This window comes from Elephas maximus, chromosome 9 (genome assembly GCF_024166365.1).
Source record: "Elephas maximus indicus isolate mEleMax1 chromosome 9, mEleMax1 primary haplotype, whole genome shotgun sequence".
NCBI classification, from domain to species: Eukaryota; Metazoa; Chordata; class Mammalia; order Proboscidea; family Elephantidae; genus Elephas; species Elephas maximus.
The window spans coordinates 59363705-59386581 of record NC_064827.1 but is presented as its reverse complement, the minus strand read 5'-3'; the positions used below and the strand labels follow the sequence as shown (position 1 = coordinate 59386581).

The 22877-nt window shown below is 39.4% G+C and overlaps 1 protein-coding gene across 15 annotated transcripts in view; it reads right to left on the bottom strand.

Annotated features, from left to right (window-relative positions):
* PALM2AKAP2 (PALM2 and AKAP2 fusion) overlaps positions 1-22877 on the bottom strand; it is a 578232-nt gene that overhangs the window by 278188 nt on the left and 277167 nt on the right. For all 15 annotated transcript variants that reach the window (XM_049896024.1, XM_049896006.1, XM_049896008.1 and 12 more), the window contains one exon: positions 5938-6018. In XM_049896024.1, coding sequence (XP_049751981.1) covers positions 5938-6018 — 81 coding nt within the window. The remainder of the gene's footprint in view (positions 1-5937; positions 6019-22877) is intronic.

Sequence of the window (22877 nt, the reverse complement as noted above, 5' to 3'; positions counted from 1 at the left end):
CCTTTGGGATATTCAGCAAATGACCTTGGTGGTTTGATAATAAATATTTCGCAGGGTCACAAGTCAGTCTCTGATGTCTTTATTCAGTCCTCCAGAAAGAAAAGGCTGTGGTCTTTAAAATAAAATGACAGGTTTCATAGCTTGCATAGCTTGGATTGGAAGAAAATTCTACTCAGGGTTCCCTGCTCATGAATAAATAGTTCAAAGGCAGCTTATTTATTGAAGATGTGGTATTAGCAATTTGATTCTGACAGTGCTGACTTTGTCATACAAACACTTATAAATGTGGCAGCCCCAAAGAATTTCACTCCACACTATATGCTGAGTGCCAACTCTATGCTGGTACTTTAAACAGACCAAAAAAATAGACAAATCTCTGGCAATTTAACCAAGGGGGGAAAGGGAATATAAAATTCAGTGTCTTCTCCTATAATAAATAGCTGATTTATTTTTTAAAAAAACTCACGTTATCACAAGTCCCATTATAAAAACAATAAATATAAATAATGGTTTCCATGGAGTAAAAAGCTAAGACAATTTTTCAAAAGAAGAATAATGACGGCTCTTGTCTTATGGAATATTATATTAAAAAGCTATAGGGATTAAATGAGAATGACATTGGCACAGGGATGGACAGATTAAACAATATAAAGGATATACAAACGGTGGACTCAATGTAAGTGGGAAATCAGTATGTGATAAAGAAGTCATTTAAATCAGTGAAGAAAAGGATGAATTAATCAATAAATCATGTTGAGACAAGTGGCTCACCATCAGTAAAAAATAAAGTTATATTTCTATCATATTTTATAGGAAAATAAATTCTAGATGGATTAAAACCCTTGAAGTATAAGAATAATCAGTGTTTGAGATGGAGGTATTCTTTCCAAAGATGACATCAAAGCCAGAAATAATTAAGCAAAAGAGTGCTAGATGTGATTTCATAAAAATCATAAATATTTGTATGAGAATTTAAAGGAGTATATATTAGAAAATAAAAAAAGACAAAGGTTAATGTAATTTGGAGATTAATCTTAATATAATTTCATTTTTATCCACAGACTGACACAGTCTGTGGATAAGGGTTACATAACTTAATCTAAAGAAATATGTTGGGGAAAAGAGTATAGAAGGATATACCCCAAAAGGATTACATCTGGGTGGTGGATATATAGTTGGTATGTTTTTTCTTTCTATTTTCTGGTACTTTTAAATTTAGTTTTTGCAGTGAGCATACATTCCTTCCTTACATAATACACAGCTATCAAAATTGCCTACAGCTCCCATCTGTAAGTATTTCTTAGAAATTCTCACATCACAAATGTTAGATCCAAACATAGCTGAGGTTCTTGTAAAAAGAAATCTGAGATTAATTTGGTCAGAACCTGAAAGTATCCTGAGGTTTCATAATCACTTGGTTGAAGTAGCTAATATGTTAACATTTCATACTTTGGTCCTCCACTGCATTATAGAATTTGCTCAGAGTCCATACATAACATAATGATACTTCATTTTCTAAAGTTAGTCACTGTATACTCCTAAATACTTCAGTAAGCAAGTATATTAAACACACATACAAATACTTGGATTCTATTTATTTGTTTTGACACAGGACCAGTGAATCTGTCTCAATTATATCTCATTGAATGAATGTAAGTATCCATAGACTATCTGATAATGAGAATGATACCTTAATAATATGAAATTTATTTCAAACGCATTTTCATTTAACTTAGCATTGAGAATGGTTTTTTCTTAGAGAACATCTGGTATTTTGTGAATTAGTGAAATAAATATTTAATTACTGATGTATTTCCTAATATTTTCTACTTTAAGGAACTACCAATAATCACTCTAGTGTATCTTTGCACAGTTTAAATTTTCTGGAGTCCATGAAAATATACTTACAAAAGACAGAATGATAGTACTCAGTATCTGTTATAGATTGAATTGTGTCCCCCCAAAAGTGTGTTGTAATCCTAACCTCTATACCTGTGATTATAATCTCAGCTGGGAATGGGCTGTCTTTGTTGTATTAAGAAGGTAGGATTAGTATAGGGTGTATCTGCGTCAATCTCTTTAGAGATATAAAAGAGATTAAACAAGCAAGCAGAGAAAAGAAGAATAGGGCATCAGGATTAGAGGAAGACTCATTAACAACCGGTAATAAGCAGATAAGACAGTCTTGCTTGCTGGAAACGAAGAAGACTTGAAACGCGTACTGATGAAGGTAAAAGACGATAGCCTTCATTATGGATTACACCTCAACATAAAGAAAACAAAAAGCCTCACAGCTGGACCAATAAGCAACATCCTGATAAACAGAGAAAATATTGAAGTTGTCGAGGATTTCATTTTACTTGGATCCACAATCAACAACCACGGAAGCAGCAGTCAAGAAATCAATGTATTGCATTGGGCAAATCTGCTGCAAAAGACCTCTTCAAGTGTTAAAAAGCAAAGATGTGACTTTGAGGACAAAGGTGCGCCTGACCCCACCCATGGTATTCTCAATGGTCTCATACGTATGCGAAACCTGGATGATAAATAAGGAAGACCGAAGAAGAATTGATGCCTTTGTGTGATGGTGCTGAATACTGAATGTACCGGGGACCACCAGAAGATCGAACATACCTGTCTTGGAAGAAGTACAGCCAGAGTGTTCCTTAGAAGCAAAGATGGCAAGACTTCATTTCACATAGTCTGGACATGTTATCAAAAGGGACAAGTCCCTGTAGAAGGACATCATGCCTGGTGAAGTAGAGGGTCAGCAAAAAATAGGAAGACCCTCAGTGAGATGGATTGACACAGTGGCTTTAACAATGAGCTCAAAGATAGTAACAATTGTGAGGATAGTGCAGGACTGCACAGTGTTTCATTCCGTTGTACACAGGGTTGCTGTGAGTCAGAACCGACTGGACAGCACCTAACAACAACAAACCGTGAGAAAATAAATTTCTGTTTGTTAAAACCACCCATTGGTGGTATTTCTGTTATAGCAGCACTAGGTAACTCTGAGAGCATCTCTATAGACAAATTATTCAAAAGAGAACATTTCGTTTGAAGAGAAGTGTCGCAGAGAGAGCATGGTCTGTGGAGGCAGACAGCCCTGGGTTGCAGTCTCGGGTCCCCCACTTATAGTGTCTATGTTATGGGAAAATTACTTGGCCTCATAAATATGTTTCCTCACCTATAAAATGGGAATAGTAATATCTACCTTGCAGATATTATTTAGGGGATGTATTTAAAGTGCCAGACATATTATTAAACCTTTTGCCATCAAGTCAACTCTGACTCATGATGACCCTATGTGTGTCATAGTAGAACTGTGCTCCTTACAGTTTTCAAGGGCTGATTTTTCACAAGTAGATTTCTAGGCTTTTCTTCCAGGGTGCCTCTGGGTGGACTCAAGCCTCCAGCCTTTCAGTTAGCAGCTGAGCATGTTAGCCATGTGCATCACCCTGGAATTCCAGGCACATATTAGGCACACACACACACACAAAAATGGTGACTATCATCCAGGGCTGAGGCCACTGAGCTCGAAACTGAATGACCACAGGGAAGATAAGTCTACTACTCAAGTTTAGGCAATAGTCCATTAATTTAAAGTGGAACATATCTCTCTCTTGTGCCTGAAATGATCATATCCTTCAATCACACACCCCCTTTTTTATATCAAAATTATTTGCAGGAAGATGGACTCAGGACAAAGAGAGGCAGAATCATGAGGGAAGTTTCACCCAGGGCACAGTGAGGCCTGCTGACTCTCCCCACCTTGTTAGACACCACCTCACCAACGCACAGAAACTTGGCACCTCTCAGAAATGGCGTCTTTCTCCAGGGTAGTACCAGATAAACACTGCCGCCTTTGACATCTTTCAGCTCTTATGTTTTGTTGTTCAGGGTTAAAAATCTACCCTCATTCTGTCTACCCAGGCTTCCCCAGAGAAAGAAAAATACAATCCACCGGTCTCCACTTATTAAATTAGATTCACTGTCCAGACCTTGCTCCCCATGGATATAGCAATATTACCTTGGTGAGAGCCCTGGGTGTCGCCTCGAAGAGCCAGTCTTATCAACCATGTGAGGATTTTACCAGAATAACCATAAAAAAAAGAATCTCACTGTTTGCCCATGCAATGCTAGCAGTCACTTTTAGTGTTGTTTCTGTTGACTGCATGGATGGATGGATGGGTGCAGAGATGAAGATGAATACATGGGGTATGAACAGAATGTTGTAACACTGTGTTGGATATCAGCAATGAATTGTTCTGTATCTTTGGTATCTTATTTGGCACCCAGAATGATTTGAAGTGGGACAATAGAAACTTGGTCTTCTGGCATATGTAAATTGCCTTACTTTTGATCCAAGGAATGCAAAAGAAAAGAATCATATTGAGCCTAAAGAGGAGAACGGCTGGTGAGTCAAAGCAGCCTCCCTTATACTTTCAGTCTTCTTATTAAAAAGTTCACCTTTAACCAAGAATTCACTGAGGTTTTTAGTACATTTTGGTCTCTTACAAGGAGCAAATTGACTGTACTCAGAGACAGAGACCCAGCTCTGTTCAGATTGACCTTGAGCAATTCACCCAGTTCTAGTAAGTGTTTTTAAGCCCCCTCTCTGTAAGAAGAGGATATTAATTGTAGCCCTCAATCCCCTTCAGGAATGTTATAAGGAAAGAGCAACAGCATATGAGATTTACAGCAAGTGCCTACAAAGACAGGTCCATAAATGGATTACATGATGAAGAGAGAGAAACAGGCATTTTTCTCAACATTGTATTGTCTTTCTTTCTTTTAACCAGATTTTCCTGATGGTTAATAGTAAATGGATAAATATGCTAGGCATATATAGGTCATGCTGCTATTTGAAATCAGTAACTAGCTTGATGATCCTAATTTTAGGACTTCATTTAGCACATCCCTGTCTTCTAGAGAAGAATAGAAAATGCAACCATAAAGGTTCACCTTGCTTAAAAGAAAAATCCAAATAATCCATACCTAGCATTACCCTTGGAGTCAGCACCCCACCCCAAACCGTCCACTGTGCAATGCAATGGTGCACATGCAACGTTGCCGCAACTTGAGGTGAGCAACACAAGGTTTTCCTAAAAACGCCCAGGAGCAGTCAAAGGGAAGCAGAAACTCCCAGCTGGCTGGGAATGTGGTCACCTTATTCTCTGAGCATGCAGAAAGCAACATTCGGCAACCAGTGGAGTCCTCATGACAGTGACAGAGCTTTCTCCTGGGCTGTAATCAATTACGATGCTTAAGTGCATTATGTTTTAAAGAAATAAATAAATAGTGCTCTCTCTCTGTCTTTTACACGGTGCAGTGGAGACCCAACCAAGCCAAATCATTTAAATGCTGCCTATAACCAACTGCTTTTTCTAACAGAACACTTTCAAAATTGTTAAAGAAGAAACAAAATAAATGTGTAAGCAGAAATACACAGTGTTCTTCTGTCATCAGATTACACTGTTTTTATCTCCCTTTCCTCCAGAGCAAGCAAGAAAATATTTCTATTTTTAACAATAATAAAGAGCATCATGTTAAACATACCTTCTAGAACCTCTGAACAAACATACACACAGCACCTATGCACTGGAATACACCCCGGCATACTACCTCACCCACCATGTGCAGTATTCTCATCCAGTTTCTGTATAGACCACCGCATTTCACATGCCCACACCGCTCCCCACCCATCCACATGCACACTGTGGTTTCATCAGGCTCGCAGAAATCAGAATGCTGTAACAATGCTCTGAATTTGAGAAATTCACAAGAAAAGCCAAGAGATGGTTTCCAGATTGAACGAAAAGGGCTCATTCTGTCAGCAGGAGCGCCTTCACGGCAGGTCAGGCTCTGCCCAGCTCTCCGGAGTGTGATCTGCATGTCTAATAATGGAACAGGTTCGTGGCATCAGCCGCTTACCTTGGAATGCTGCAGAAGAAGTATCTGCTCGTCAAGCTGTTGTCGCTTGGCTTCTATTTCAGTCTGCCTCTTTCTTTTTTCCTTGAAAATAAAGAGAGAGAGGCTGTAAGAGTGGGTGGGTGTTGGCTCCAGGAATGTTCAAGCAGGGAGCAGCACACATCTGTATAGACACTTCCAGAGATGCTGGGCGCACCGTACACAGTGTCACCTTCCCCTCCGTCTCGGGGTACACTGCAAGCAGCAGCATTCTCATAACATGTCTGCTGTGGGCTCGGTGAGTGGGAGAAATTCTCCTCACTCAGTCAAGCTGCCACAATTTAGTCCAGAAGAAAAGGCGGGTTTTACACACACACACACAGACACACACACACACAGACACACACGCAGACCCATGTTCTGTGCATTATTAATTCGGAGACAAAGAATAAAAATGTCTCGATCGAAAGGATAGAGGTTGCTGAAAACTGAAAATATGATAGAATACAATGTGGGAAATTCTAGGGTTTGATTTCTTTCCGCACCTCAAAATCACACACATGCAATAATCTAACGTAATCTCAAATTTTGTAGGACCAACCATCCAATTGGACATAGTAAACAACAATGTCAAAATGGACAGGTGATCATTGTTTAAACTAGCGTTGGGGGTACCATTTCATATGGCTGGGGCTTGCTGAGGAGACAGTAAATATGAAGTCAAGTCTGGAGTTGGTCTTCCTGGGTCCTTCTCCCAAGTTCCACCATCTGCTACCTGTGTGACCTTTGGTAAGTCCTTTTATCTCCCTGTGTCTCAGTTGTCTGTTTCAAAAAGTAGAGATAATAGTAGTACCTAAACCATGTGGTCAGAGCATGGATTAAATGAGATGATACATGAAAAGGGCCTAGAACAATGCCTGGCACACAGTAAGCACTCAATAAATGCTATTTACTATTATTCTTATTGCTACATGTTTACTTCTAGATAATGCTTACAAGTTGATGTTGAAGAGATATATTTCATTTGTATTCATACCATAACCTTTCCACCAAAGTGCACACTTCATGCTTTCTTCACCATAATTTTCAAATGTAGACAATAACCATCATATGAATTTGATTAATGTAAAAATAGAAACGGCTGCCCTTATGATACCTACACTGTTCATGTTTTGTTTCCAAAGCACACGGGAGTGGTTTTCTGAGACATTTACTGCCTGGATTATTTTCCTTTAGTCGCATATGCAAGGCAGAAACTTGTTAGACAAGACATGATGGTATTTTACAGTAAAACAGCCAAATCCCAGAGAGAATTCTCGAACAATAACGTAGAAGCCTGGATGCTGTGCTCTGTGTTAACGGAAGCTTTTATTTTGTGTAGTTGCTGTTTCTGGACAGAAGTCAAAAAATCAAAAAACACATAGCATTGGGCAAATCGGCTGCAAAAGACCTCTTTAAAATGTTGAAAAGCAAAGATATCACCTTAAGGACTAAGGTGCACCTGACCCAAGTCATGGTGTTTTCAATCACCTCATATACATGTGAAACCTGGACAATGAATAAAGAAGACCGAAGAAGAACTGACTCCTTTGAGCTGTGCTATTGGCGAAGGATATTGAGTATACCATGGACTGCCAAAAGAACGAACTAGTCTGTCTTGGAAGAACTACAACCAGAATTCTCCTTGGAAGCAAGGATGGTGAGACTGCATCTCACATACTTTAGACATGTTATCAGGAGGGATCAGTCCCTGGAGAAGGACATCATGCTTGGTAAAGTACAGGGTCAGGGGAAAAGAGGAAGATCCTCAATGAGATGGATTAATTCAGTGGTTGCAATAATGGGCTCAAACATAGCAACAATTGTGAGGCGTCAGTCCCTGGAGAAGGACATCATGGTTGGTAAAGTAGAGCGTCAGTGAAAAAGAGGAAGATCCTCAATGAGATGGATTGACACAGTGGCTTCAACAATGGGCTCAAACATAGCAACAATTGTAAGGATGGCACAGGACCAAGCAGTGCTTCGTTCTGTTGTGCACAAGGTCACTATGTGTCGGCACCAACCCAGCTGCACCTAACAACAGCAACATGTTTCTGGGGATGTGACAGTGCCACTGATATTCAGGTTAATATAATAATAATTTGTGTTATAGCGAAGTTTTTCTGTGCAATGCACAAACTTTTAAGAAATGGTATTTTATAATCTCAAGCTACTAAAACATAATATCCAGGTCAGGAATATAATCTCCCTGCCAAACCAGGCCCCATGAATATTTTAGGAATTTACCATTTACCAAAGAACTCTAATCAATGTTACTTAATCCTATAGTATGTCAAAGGAGATGAAAAAAAAAAGGCCCGGTGGGAGAGCTCAGCTATCCAGCATCTCAAAGTTGCCACATGATGAAGAAGGGAGGGGGAAAAGGAGCATTTTTGCTTGGGGGGGCATTGAGTTTATATCAATGGTGATGGAGTATTTTGGAAAAGAATAGTGATAATGGTGGCAAAATATGAAAAATGTAATCAGTGCCTTTGAATTGAAAATGTGGAAGTTGTTGTATTGGCAGGTGTTTTGGTGTGTATATTTTCACCACAAGGAAAAAAAAAAAAAGAGTGAAAGGGGGAAAAAAAACACTACACTTACCTTAACAACAACAACTAAAATATTAGCTGGGACTAGATCATGGAGGGCCTTGGAAGGCAGGCCAAGAAATATAGATTATATTCCGCGAACAATGAAATGTCATTGTAGGGTTCTAAATAAAAGAACGGTATGGTGAAACGGCACTGGTATACAGGATTAATGGGTTAATAGGCACTGGATTATAGGGTGGGTTTACACTTTCCCTGTAAAGGGCTAGATAGTAAACATTTTAGGTTTTGTGAGACAGATATTCTTTATAGTACAAAATCAGTCTTGTTAGGTGCCATCAAGTTGGTTTGGACTCACAGAGACCCTGTGTACAACAGAACGAAACACTGTCTGGTCCTAAACTATCCTTATAATCATTGTTATGTTTGAGACCACTGTTGCAGCCACTGTGTCAATCCATCTCATTGAAGGTCTTCCTCTTTTTCGCTGACCCTCTCTACCTTACCAAGAATGATGTTCTTCTCCAGGGACTGGTTCCTCCTGATACGTGAGAAAATACATGAAATGAAGTCTTGCCATCTTCGCTTCCAAGCAGCACTCTGGCTGTACTTCTTCCAAGAAAAGACTTGTTCATTCTTCTGGCAGTCCATGGTATATTCAATATTCTTCACCAACTTCATAATTCAAAGGCGTCAATTTTTCTTCAGTCTTACTTATTCATTGTCCTGCTTTTGCATACATGTGAGGCCTGGGTCAGGCACATCTTACTCCTCAAAGTGACATTTTTGCTTTTAACACTTTAAAGGGGTCTTTTGGAGCAGATTTGCCTAATGCAACACATTGTTTGATTTCTCGACTGCTGTTTCCAGAGGTGTTGATTGTGGATCCAAGTAAAATGAAATCCTTGACACCTTCAATCTTTTCACTGTTTATCATGATGTCACTCATTGGTCTAGTTGTGAGGATTTTTGTTTTCTTTATGCTGAGGTGTAATCCATACTGAAAGCTACAGTCTTTGATCTTCATCAGTAAGTGTTTTAAGTCCTCTTTACTTCCAGCAAGCAGGGTTGTGACATCTGCTGTATTGCAGGCTGTTAATAAGTCTTCCACCAAACCTGATGTCACATTCTTCTTCATATAGTCCAGGTTCTCAGATTATTTGCTCAGCATATGGATTACATAAATACGGTGAAAGGATATAACCCTGATACACACATTTCCTGACTTCAAACCACACAGTATCCCCTTGTTCTGTTCAAAGGGCTGCCTCTTGGTCTATGTACAGGTTCCACATGAGCACAATTAAGTGTTCTAGAATTCCCAATATTCACAATCCATAATTTGTTATGATCCATACAGTCAAAAGCCTTTGTATAGTCAATAAAACACAGGTAAACACCTTTCTGGTACTCTCTGCTTTTAGCCAAGATTCATCTGACATCAGCAATGATATCCCTCATTCCACGTCCTCTTCTGAAACCAGCTTGAATTTCTGGCAGTTCCTTGTTGATGCACTCCTGCAACCATTTTTGGATTATCTTCAACAAGATTTTACTTGAGTGTGATATCAATGATATTGTTTGATAATTTCCACATTGGTAAAGCAACCTTAGACAGTGCATAAATTAAAAAGAATGGCTGTGTTCTAATAAAACTTTATTTACAAACACAATTGGTAGGCTATATTTGGCTTCCAGGTCATAACCTATTAATGTCTGGATTAAAAGATCATGAAGTACCTTTGGAGGATGCTACATTCACCCTGGGCTTACAGTTGTAAGTAATAAACAATTATAAGAACCAGAACTTATGAGGCTCAAGGCAAGGCTGGTATCTTGGCTTCGAACCACCCAGACCAGAGGAGTGCTGGTGTAGGAATCAGCAATAGTGGGAAAGCAGTGAGGAGGAACCCATTTGTGCTGTATTCATATTTTCCCTGAAGACACTCCTTATTGGGTTAAAGCTCAAAACAATTGTTCACATGGACAGTCAGGCAGAGACATTAACATGTTTCTGTCTGTGTTCTGATGATGACCCCGGACTTGATCCCATGACAAGGATTCTTTGCACATCTTCAGCTGTTGTAGGGTTCTTTGACTGGTTAAGTCCCCTTATATACACTGATAGGGTCAGGTTCTGAGGTCACTCTTAACTGGACAAGAGACATGATACACAATAAACCTCTGTACAGAATTAGATATGAATCAAAGGTATAGCAAATTTCAGTAGGACACTATTAAGGAGCTCACTTTGGCTCCTGATACTTGCCTAGACCACTGAGGTCTGAGCTGTGCCCCTGACCTGATTAGTCTGCTGGTGCCCAGACGTTCTCCTTCTCTTAACCAAAGCAAAACCAGTAACTCTTGGGCCCTCTTCTAGTCTAAAAAGCATAGATCATTTGCTTCATTCTCATCAACTCCATAACTTACATGCTGATCACTTGCAAACTTATACCTTCATTCTGGACCCCTCCTTTGAGCTACAAACCTCCTGAACAACTGCCGACTCTTTATATCCAGCCCCTCAAACTCAGCACGTGAAATCATCACCTTGGCCATCCTTCCCTGCCCCTCACACCTGTTCCTTTTCCTATACTCCTCGTCTCAGTAAATGGCACTACTCCAGTCAGAAATCTGAGTTAGCCTAGATGTTTCACTTTCTTGGAAGACAAAGTCCTATTGACTCTCCCTGCTATTTTCCACATTTTTTTCTTTCCTGCCAGAGCCTTTAGTACAGCCTCAAAACTTCCTCTTTTATCTCCCCACCTGCACATGTAAATCATTCTGTATTAGTACATTTCATACTCTATAGCACTTAATTGTTTATACATTATCTCCATCTGGATTACTGTAGTAGTATCCTCACAGGTCTGGCTGCCTCTGAGCCGTGGCAATTCTCCAAGTCACCCTCTACATTGTTGCCAGAGTGATATTCTAAAATGGAAATCTGACCATCTCCTTCCCTTGTTTAAAACTCCAGAGTGTCTCCCCATTACTACAGTACAAATAACAAGCTCCTTAGCACAGCAAATGAGGCCCTTATCTACTTCACAGCTTCACCTTTAGCCATGAACCCCCTAACCATATGCTCCAACCTCAACAAACAACTTACAGTTTCCTGATTGGCCAGGCTGGTTCATGCTTTCCTAGTTTTGCGTTTACAGCCTCCTTTACCAATAATATATATTCCTCACTTCTTCATATGACACACACACACAAAAAACTATTTATCTTCCACAAAGTAGTTTAAACATGAATGAAGCTATAGTGACTGCCTGTCAATTTTTATCTGCTCAGTCTTCCTTCCTTTGAGGAACCCACCTATTCTCACTATTGGCTCTGGTGAGAATGCCAGCCTTGGCTAGTCAGACTTAACCCTGCTTACCCCTGGCACCAGGACTTGCATGTGACCCAGGCCAAACATACTACCTTACCTGTTTGCAAAGGATGAGTCCAATAGATTAGTCAAAGGAGTGGCTAAGTGACCCAAACAGGACTAATAAGATATTTCTAGGAATAGATAAATGAATATTGGGAGACAAAAGCTCCCTTTCCACTAGGGTTTAGCTGGTACATCTGAGTAGTGATTTTACTAAGCCTATGGAAGAAATGCATCCATGTAGAAGAAAATGGAGTCTCTGGGTGGTATAAACAGTTAATGTGCTCAGCTTCTAACTGAAAGACTGGCGGTTTGAGTCCACCCAGAGGCATCTTGGAAAAAAGGCCTGGTGATCTACTTCCAAAAAATCATCCATTGAAAACTCTATGGAGCACAGTTCTACTTTGGTACACATGGGGTTACCATGAGTTGGAATCGACTCAATGGCAACTAGATAGAAGAAAAAGAGGTTGACACACAGAGAGAAGCAGAGCTGAAAGACAAAGAAGGATTCTAATAACACTGTTTGAGCTCCTAGATCTAGTCATTTATGAATTCAGAACCATCTCCGGGTTTCCTAAATTATATACACTAATAAATCTCCCCTTTGCTTACACAAGTTTCAATGGTGTTTCTGTCATTTGCAACTCAAAGAGAGAAGCCTTTTCTGCTCCCACCAAATAGAACTCATCACTCCCTCATTTCTCTCTCCCATTCATAGGCTGTAGATCTTTTTATATTAGTACTTGAGCACTTTAGAGTACTTACTTTTTGTATGGATTGTGTCCTGCAAATTGGTATGTTGAAGTTGTAACCCCTGTACCTATGAATGTGACCACGTTTGGAAACAGAGTTACTCTTCTGCTATCTATTAAGTTAAATGAGGCCACACCAGAGTAGGATGGCTCCTAATCCTAATCCTCCATGACTGGAATTTTATAAAAGAGGATAACACAAAAGTAGAGATGGCTGAAGCACTTCTAGGGACAGAGTAGCAGGGGCAGGGCTCTGGCGACCATGGTTTTGGGGGACATCTAGGTCAACTGGCATAACAGCTTATTAAGAAAATGTTCTGCATCCCACTTTGGTGAGTGGCATCTTGGGTCTTAAAAGTTAGCGAGTGGCCATCTAAGATTCAACACCTGGCCCCAACCCACCTGGAGCAAAGGAGAATGAAGGACACCAAAGACACAAGGAAAATATCAGCCCAAGAGACAAAGGGGCCACATAAACCAGAGACTCCATCGGCCTGAGATCAGAAGAACTAGATGATGCCGGGCGACCACCAATGACCACCCTGACAAGAAACACAACAAAGAGTCCCTGAAGGAGGTAAAAAGTGGGGTGCAGAACTCAAATTCACATAAAAAGACCAGACTTAATGGTCTGATAGGCTAGAGGAAACCCCGAAGACATGGCCCCCAGACTCTCTTTTAACCCGGAACTAAAACCATTCCTGAAGCCAGCTCTTCAGACAAAGATTAGACTGGACTAAAAGATTAGACTGGACTATAAGATATAAAATGATACTCGTGAAGTGAGTGCTTCTTAGTTCAAGTAGATACACGAGACTAAACGGGCAACTCCTGTCCAGAGGAACATGAGAAGGCATAAAGGGATAGAAGCTCGTTGAATGGGCATGAGAAAGCCGGGGTGGTAAGGGGGAATGTGCTGTCACATTATAGGGATAGCTTCTAGGGTCATATAGCAACAATGTGTGTATACATTTTTGTATGAGAAACTAACTTGAGCTGTAAACTTTCACCTAGAGCACAACTTAAAAAAGAAGAAGAAGAAGAAGAGATGGTTGTATGCAGACCCCAAAATCGAGGTGCTATGGTATGCCTAAGATGGCTGACTCAGATCTAAATTAAACTCCATTTTGAATTAAACTGCAGCTTGGCTCAAAGTCTCTGCTCCTGTGGTCCTGGAAAGACAATGCAATTTCTTGTAAAAGTTTAACTGCTTGTAACACAAAAGGAGCAAGGGTCAAGACTTTAGGCTGTACAAGGAGCCGTTTGTTAAATGATGTTTGCCAAGAATGTTTATGCAACTTGATCCAAGAAGAATGACTTGGTCAACATGGTCCCCGAAGTTAGAAAATAGAATTGATAATGTTAAGAAAGTTTGTAGTTTAATGACCCCTCTGTAACTTTTTGCCATGTTTCCCTTTGTGCCTGTGAGCACGTAACCCTGCAGTTTGGAATATTACTGTACCCTGCCTGAGTGTTATGGTGTGTCCTGATTCATGCATTTTTTCTTCTCCTAACAAAACTCTTTGCCTTCACACCTAACAGAGTGTAAGACTGGTGCTCACTACGAAATTTCCTGAAGACCATGAAGGGACCTGATGGGTGAACTGACCTCTGCAACCTCCAAGGCACCAGGAATTTGGGCCAATGGTACTGGGTTGGAAAATTTGGGGGCCCTCCATCTCCACAGAGGATTTGGGAATTGCAGCAAGGTAAACATCTCTCAGGTCTGAGCCTCCGCTTTCTTTGCACAGATGCTCCCTGAGTTTTATTGTTGGATTTGTCTTTCTCTTTTCTTTCTGTTTTTATATAAGTGGAACTTTTGTTCCTTTGAGTTTTCAGGTTCCTTTGAGTTTCCAGTGCTTAAGGATGTCAGAACCTTAAAGCTGCTTAGAAACTGTAGGCACAGGCCAGGCCAAAATATTGCCCAAAATTTCTGCAGCACTCTCTATATTGTCCAGTTCTGAGACCCTGAAAACTCTGACCTTTTGTTTAAAGCCTCCAGAACTAACTTTACTCTGCCTTTGGGAATATGGGAAATCCCGAATCTAGGAGCAATACTCAGCCTCCTTCAGGAACTTCCGTTCATTACATGAACAAGCATTTTGATTCTTTAACATGTTTGGTTTGTTCCTGTCTGCTTGGCATGACCTCACCAAAGGGCAGTTCAAAAGATCAGTGGCACTTTGGGGGAAACTTTGATCTTTCTAAATTAATTTTTATGTGCAGTAAATTAGAACCGAAAAGCTCCCATATTAAGCAGGTACAATGGGATGCTTTTTTAATTTGGTATTTTGAGGTCTCTAAAAGACATCAGAAGAGCAAAATAACCTCTCGCAGGATACTGTTTCCAAATTGACTAAACAGAAAAAAGAATTGCAGAATACAATTTCTGAAGTCACTAAGCAAAATAAGGATTACAAAGTCAGAGCTCTGCTATACTTATACCCTCTGCTGTAATTCCCTCTGCCCCCTACTGGCAGCTGCTGCTCTGTACTCTCCTCTACCTTCTTAACCTTCTGAAAACACTTTGTCTGAACTTCCTTTCTTCCTTAAAGAATCTGCTAAAGAGAGATTCAAGGCCAGAGAGTCCAAAGCCCATTTCTGAAATGCCTTTTCAGATTCAACCTGCAGAATCAGAAATGGGTATCAGAGAAAATCCAAAGGACCCTATTACTTCTTTTAGTTCCTGGACTTGCAAGGAATTACATAGCATTGTTAAAGACATTCCAAATTTACACAAGGATCCTTATAAATTTGCTGAAGAATACAAAGTCCTTATTAATGTTTATCAGCCCATGTTGCCCAATTTATATCAATTAGTCCATACATCAGTTAGCCCTGGGGAAGCCAAATTGTGGTTAGAATATGCTGACTGGAAAAATCTCCAAGATAGTTTCACTTTGGATACAGGGAAAACAGCTGAAATTCTTCTCACAGAAGCTCAAGAAAGGGGCAAAAAGTTACTTGAAGCAATCTCTAAGGCCTTTCCCCCCAGTAACTGATTGGATAAAAATTCATTCTTGCATATAAAATAAAGATGAAAGTGCATATGATTATCATGCCTGATTATTCCATAAGTTTTTGGAACAATTAGGGTTAGGTCCTATAGATGAAGGGACTACAGAGGCCTTTAATGCACTATTTATACCTAGCCTCGAACCTGAAATTTCAGCCTTAGTTAGAAGACATTATTCAAACTGGAAGGCTGCTCCCACTGTACAATTGACTGACTTAGCTCATGAGCTTGCCCAAGGCTTAGAAACAAAGCAGACTGCTAAGGCTAAAAAATTGATGGCCCTTCAATTACAGCAGCTACAAAGGCCCACTCAGAAAAATTTTAAGCTCTTCAGTGGACTAAAACTAGTTTCTGCCACTATTGTAAAAAACCCGGCCATTGAAAAAATGAATGCTTTAAATCGAAGAATAAACAGAAGGTTTCCACTCCAGCCACCCCTCAATGCCCTGATTCAGAATGAATGGGCTCCAGGGACAGTACAGGGACTATTTCCATGTGGCTCTAGACTCTCTATGTTCATCAATGAAGATCCTTGCCAGTTTTTAACTGATATAGGATCTACCCTACCTGCCATTACCCCACATGTTTACTCCCCTGCCTTGGAGTAAAAAAAAAAAAGTGATGGTTACTAATAAAGAAGAAACACTAGTTCATTCTCAACCTGTGCCAATATCTCTTGATCTCATAAAGGATCTATATCCTTTTCTCCTTAGGCCTAACACTCCTGTTATTTAATAGGAAGAGGTATTTTATCTAAATGGAATTGCTTTTTATAATAAATGAAAAGGGGGAAATATTATTAATCTTGCCTAAGAATCAGAACTTAGGGATTCATAACATTAAAAAAGAAGAGGCTCTTTGCCATATGCAAGCCCTTATTATGCCCTTTCTGAATTCTGGTCATTCAAGCCCCTTTCCCCAGAAGTTACATCTCAGATTTCTGAAATTTTATGAGCCACAATATCCACAGACTTTGGCCAACTTTTGTCTTCCAAACCTGTTAAAATTCAAATGGACACATCTAAGCCCTTGCCTAAGATTTCCCAATAACCACTTTAACAAGAAGCAAAGGAAGGACTAACTCCTGTTATTAAGGATTTTCTTTCTAAAGGGTTAAATGTTCCCTGCACTAGTCCTTGCAACACTCCTGTCCTTCCAGTTAAGAAGCCAAATGATCATGGTTGGAGATTTTTTTCAGAACCTATGTGCAATTAACCACATTGTCATTCCTAGATTCCCAGTTGTCCCTAACCCACACTTGTTACTTTCCAATGTCCCTCCTGATGTGACATATTTCACTGCAAAGAGCTTTGTAGAGTCTTTTTCAGTCTTCCTGTAGACCCTGACAGCCAATATTTGTTTGCCTTTACTTGGGACAACCAACGATTTACCTGGACTGTCATGCCACAAGGATTCATGAAATCTCCCATGTATTTTTCTCAGATTTTACATATGGACTTACAACCTTTTCAATTTTCAAATGAATTTACCTTTTTTACAATATGTGAATGATTTACTGGTATGCTCCACCTCTTGACAGGCTTTTCTTGAGAACAGTGTAAACAATCTTATTAAAACATTTAGCTACTGGAGGACATAAAGTTTCCAGAGAAAAGTTAACAACTAGCTCGGCTCTTCTGTCGAATATTTAGGTCACTTGATTTCTGCAGAACTCATTTCTATTGACCTCAAGAGAAAAGAAGTTATTGCAGTCTTCTCTTTACCTAAAACAAAGAAACAATTAAGGGGATTTTTGGAACTTTGTGACTATTGTCAAGCCTGGATTCCTAACTTCTCTCTCCTGGATCAACCTTTACACAAATATTTGAAAACCTGAGCCTGATCCATTCTGTCTTGCCTGAGAAAATAAAGGGCAATAACTAAACTGAAAGAGGCTTTGACTAACTGTCTGGTTCAGGGTTCCCTATCATTTGGACTTTATTTGTGCATGAAGTTTCTGGTAAAGCATTAGATGTCCTTACACAGAAACACAAGGGAAAAAATAGGCCCGTAGGTTATTACAGCCTGAAGTTGGATCCTGTGGCTAGAGCCTATTCTTTTTGCCTCAGGGCTGTAGCCACTACTGCAAAATTAGTAGAAAACACTGCAAATATAGTTTTGGGAAGCTTTTTAGATGCATATGGATCCCATGCTGTTTCTGCTTTACTTAATTCTGCTTTAACAAAACATTTATCTGCCAGCAGACTCATGTCCTATGATGTCCTTCTTCTGGCAGCCTCAAATATTAGACTACATACCTGCTGCCATCGAGTTGATTCTGACTCAGAAGGTACTTTAAATCCAACCACTCTTCTCTCTGTAACTGATGAAGATGATCACCCTTCCCAGGATTGTTTAGGCCTAACTGAGCAGCTTTTGACTCTCTATAGTGATTCAAAGGAAACTCCTTTGACAAATCCTGATGTGACTTTACTTGTAGATGGATTCTACCTGAAACCAGCTCTTAACTCTTGTTACCAGACAGGTTATGCGATTATATCTTCTACTGAAGTCCTTGAAAGTCAGCTTCTCCCCAAAGCTGTTTCAGCCCAACAAGCTGAACTTATAGCTATCACTAGAGCCCATAAACTCACTGAAGATGAATATCTTTATGAGTTCCAAATATGCCATTGAAGTTGTTCCTGATTTTGGAATATTACAGACACAGGTTTTTTAACCTCTTGTAGTAACACTATTAAAAATGGGGCTTTGGCAGCAGATCTTTTAGATGGCCTAATGCTCCCCTCTGAATTTGCTGTAGTTAAAATACAAGCCCACCAACCAAAAGGAATTCTCCAAACTGAATAAACTAGAGGAAATAACCTTGCTGATGCAGCTGCTAAACAGGCTGCTTCCCAAATTATTGTTGCTCCTATTGTAACAAAAATGTTTATAGAAACTCCTCCACAAGAACTTATAGATAACTATTCTCATGAAATGACTATTATTTTTGCACCCACCAATGAAAAGCTCTTGAAACATCAGCAGTTGGTTCAATCAGGTGAAATCAAAACATGGGGAAAGTTAGGCCGTTACCAAGATCCTGACACTAAATTACGGTTAGGGCCCAACACTAAAATTGTTCTTCCTAAACATCTGCATGTCCCTGTGATGAGGATTCTACATGAGAACACTCATCTACAGAGAGATAAAATAATTGAAATTTTAAATAAATACTGGTGGGGAAATTTTTCTGAAGCAACTGAGCATGTGGACTCTCAGTGTTCTATTTGCCCTGATTATAACCCTGGGAAACATCTTAAAACTTCACCCAGGCAATACCTTTTGCCTTCTGGAACTATGCTTGAATGGCAATTAGATTTTATCCAGCTTCCACCTTCAACTGGTTATAAATACATCTTAGTAATGATTTGTAGATTTTGGCATTGGATTGAGGCTTTCCTCTGCTGACGTGTCACTGCTTATTTTATAGCAAAAAGCTCCTCTAAAACCTAGTAGCTACCTGGGAAGCACTGAAAATTCTTGCAGTGATCAGGGAACTCATTTTACTGGACAAGTAATTCAAGAATTATGCTGAATTTCCTCCATATACCAGAGATTACATTGCCCTTATCATCCTCAATCCTCTGGATTTGTAGAAAGAACTAACGCTATAATAAAAACCCAACTTGCTAATAAGCTTTCTGAATTCTTAGGTTTGCCTTGGACTAAAATTCTCCCTTTAGTTCTTTTAAGAAACACTCTTTAGACCTCTTGAACTGACTCCTTATGAAATAGTTACTGAAAGGCCTGTGATCCATTCTTACATTGCCTCTACTGACCCTAACTTAGTGCAACCTGAATTATCGACATATTGTCAATTGCTAATGCAATATTCTAAGAAACATATTTCACAAATAAAAGAATTCTTTTGACGAGCAAAGATATGGTTCTCCTCCTCTGCTTAATATTACCCCAAGAGATTATGTTTGCTAGAAAAGGCATCAATTAAAAGATTCTTTAGAACCTCAGTGGAAGGGACCTTATCTAGTTTTTTCTAACCTTTGTGCAGCAAAATTAGAAGGAATTAATTTTTGGATTCATTCATCACAGCCAAAGAAAGCTAAAGCACCTATCTGGACTTGTCAACCAACTGAAACACCCTAGCAGCCAGAGGCAGATAACTTCAAAAGTGAATAGCTGATCTCAGGACTACAGAACAAGATTATATGCAGGCTGCTGAAATTTTTGGACTGTGTTTCTTAACTGCTGGTATTTTAATAGCTTTGACTGTTTTTACACACTTATGGAATTATTTCTTAGTAGTTTTGGTAATCACCAAATATCTTTAACCCTAGTTAATATCTTTAACTTAGTAAGCTGAACCTTTATTGAAATTGTTGCTCATTGTTTAATACCTATAGGCTTTGAAACAAGTTTTATGTTATCAACTTAGATTAACCTTTTCTCCATTTTGAAATTTTTAATAAGCATTCTCTTTCTGTTTATTATGACCATCACTGATGCTTGGAATGAAAATGTTTTTATCAAATTAACTCAATCAGCAGCCAGCACCAGTAATTTGACTGAATGGTGTATATGTCATTCTTCCCTTCAGTCTATCCTGGACAATACTGATCCTTTCACAGGACCAGTCTTAGATTCACGCTTAATTTACTATTCATTTTGAGAAACCATTTAAGTGGGCCATTCACATCAGATTATGGCTACCTTCAAAATTATCTACTTATCATCAGCTCCCTGTTTCAGTCTTACTCATGCCCAAGTAAGATGTTCTATTCCTCCCACAAGATGCAATCTTTTTATTAGTGCTGCTTGGTATTATTCCACAGTAGTGGATAACTGTCTTAAAAATAATCAAAATCTCCCAGTTTATGTCTGGCTCCAGGATCACCTAGAATTTGTAGAATTATTCATTTGTGATAATTCACTAACCACAGGCTGGCTTGAAAGAACTAATCAGCCCATTCCATTTCCTAATATTCAAACTGGGGCAGGTATGTTATGTGTCTCATTGCTACATGTCTTTTTATGTTGAGGATCAGCATATTTGAGAAAAAAGTTCAATGATTCATCCTATATTTGGGCCTTGCCATGCTTAGATGGTTGGAATATGTGGGGCCAATGCACCTTAGGTACTCTGGGAGCTCCCATGAGTATCCATTCATACAATGACAGCTTACAATGGAATAGTGACTTGACATTAATATCCATACAGAAGAAAGAACTTGTCCTCTCAGATAATCCCATCACTGATAGGCCTGGACGGGACTGGTCATTTCTTCGAGCACTTCTTCCCACTTCTGGGATATTACAGTTAGAAAAATCTATTCATAAACTATCTGCCACCATGGATCAAATTGCTGATAGTGTTGCTGATGGAATGACAACTCAACAAAAGCCCTTGTAATCTCTTGCTAAAATTATTTTAGATAATAGAATAGCTCTTAGTTTTCTCCTAGCTAAGCAAGGAGGAGTTTGTACCATTGTTAATACCTATTAGTGTTCATGGATAAATACCGCAGGAGAAGTAGAACAAGGTATCTCTAAAATACACTAAAAAGCCTCTTGGTTACACATCATTCCCCCAATGACTGTATCTTCCTTCTTTGATACGTTCAGCTAATTACCCCAAAGTATTGGATCTGGGATACACTCCTTCTTACTAGCTTGCCTACACCTTTTAATCATTGTAATTGTTATTATAAAGTTTTAAAAATAAATTATGCACTGTGTTTCTCACTACCACAGCCAATTCTTGAGACATCTAGCCATGTGACAAGTTATGTATTTGAAAGACAGTAATTTTTCAAAAGAGAATAAATTTTAGCTCTGGGATCAGACCTTTTTGGAAATGCCAAGTTGTTCTTTTAATGTGTCCTTATCTGCAACACTTTCCCCAACCAGAACCAACTCACCCTGAAGACAAGGCCTGAAGCTATGGCAAGGTGAGACTGGATGGTGCCTGGCCACCTCTAATACCAGAGCTGGTGTCTGGGACTTAAAAGCTCAAATACAGCAGCCACCCCTGAGATGCTAAGTCCTTGCAGAAGATGGCTAACTCTTTTGTGAGTGACCTGTGCCCCCTTGTGGAGGTTTGATCAAAAGGGGGAGATGTATGTGGACCCCAAAACCAAGGTGCTTGGCGTGACTCAGATGGCTGACTCAGATCTAAATTAAACTCCATTTTGAATTAAACTGCAGGTTGGCCTAAAGTCTCTGCTCCTGCAGTTCCAGAAAGACAATTCAGCTTCCTGTAAAAGTTTAACTGCTTGTAACACAAAAGGAGCAAGGGTCAAGACTTTAGCTTGTACAAGGAATTGTTTGTTAAAATACGTTTTGCCAAGAATATTTATGTGGCTTGATCCAAGAAGAAAGCCTTGGTCAACACGGTGCCAGAGCTTAGAAAATAGAATTGATAATGTTAAGGAAGTTTGCAGTTTAATGACCCCTTAGTAACTTTTTGCCATGTACCCCTTCGTGAGCGTGTAACTCTTTGCTCCACCTGATAAAAATCTCACTGTCCTTCCTGCAATTAGGAACACTATTATACCTTGCCTGGATGCTATGGTGTGTCCTGATTTACGAATCTTTTCTTCTCCCAATAAAACTCTTTGCCTTCACTCCTAACAGAGGATAAGACTGGTGCTTCGCTATGACCGGATCATACATACACACCAAGAAACACCAAGGACTACCAGAAGCTGAAAGACTCAGGAAGGGTCTTCCCTAGAGCTGACACAGAAAGAGCACAGCCCGGCTGATGTCTGGAATTAAGACTTCTAGCCCCCAGAACTGTGAGACAATACATTTCTGCTTCTTGAGTCATTCAATCTGAAGTATTTGCTTATGGCATCTCTAGGAAGCTAAGACACCTGTTTACACATCTTTTCCCTCTACTAAACTGTGGGCTTCTGGAGGTCAAGTATCTTAGCTGATGCATCCCTAAAATGAATGATAAGCTCTGTAACAGATGCTGGGTGTTTCTCAATGAATGAACTATCTTTTTTGCTCTCCTCTCTGTTTTTAATTTGTTTGTATCCCTCATTAAAATACATATAAATTTGCACTCATGATTTTAATGGCAGCAAAATATATTACAGGTAGTTCCCAACTTACCATGGGGTACTGTTCTCATGACTCCATTGTAAGTCAGTTCTGACGTAAGCAGAATAACTTTTCCTTTTTAGTTTTCATTATTATTGCCTTTTATTATCAGTATCTTTATAAATCTGACAGTGTTTTGAGCAGTAAATCATAAA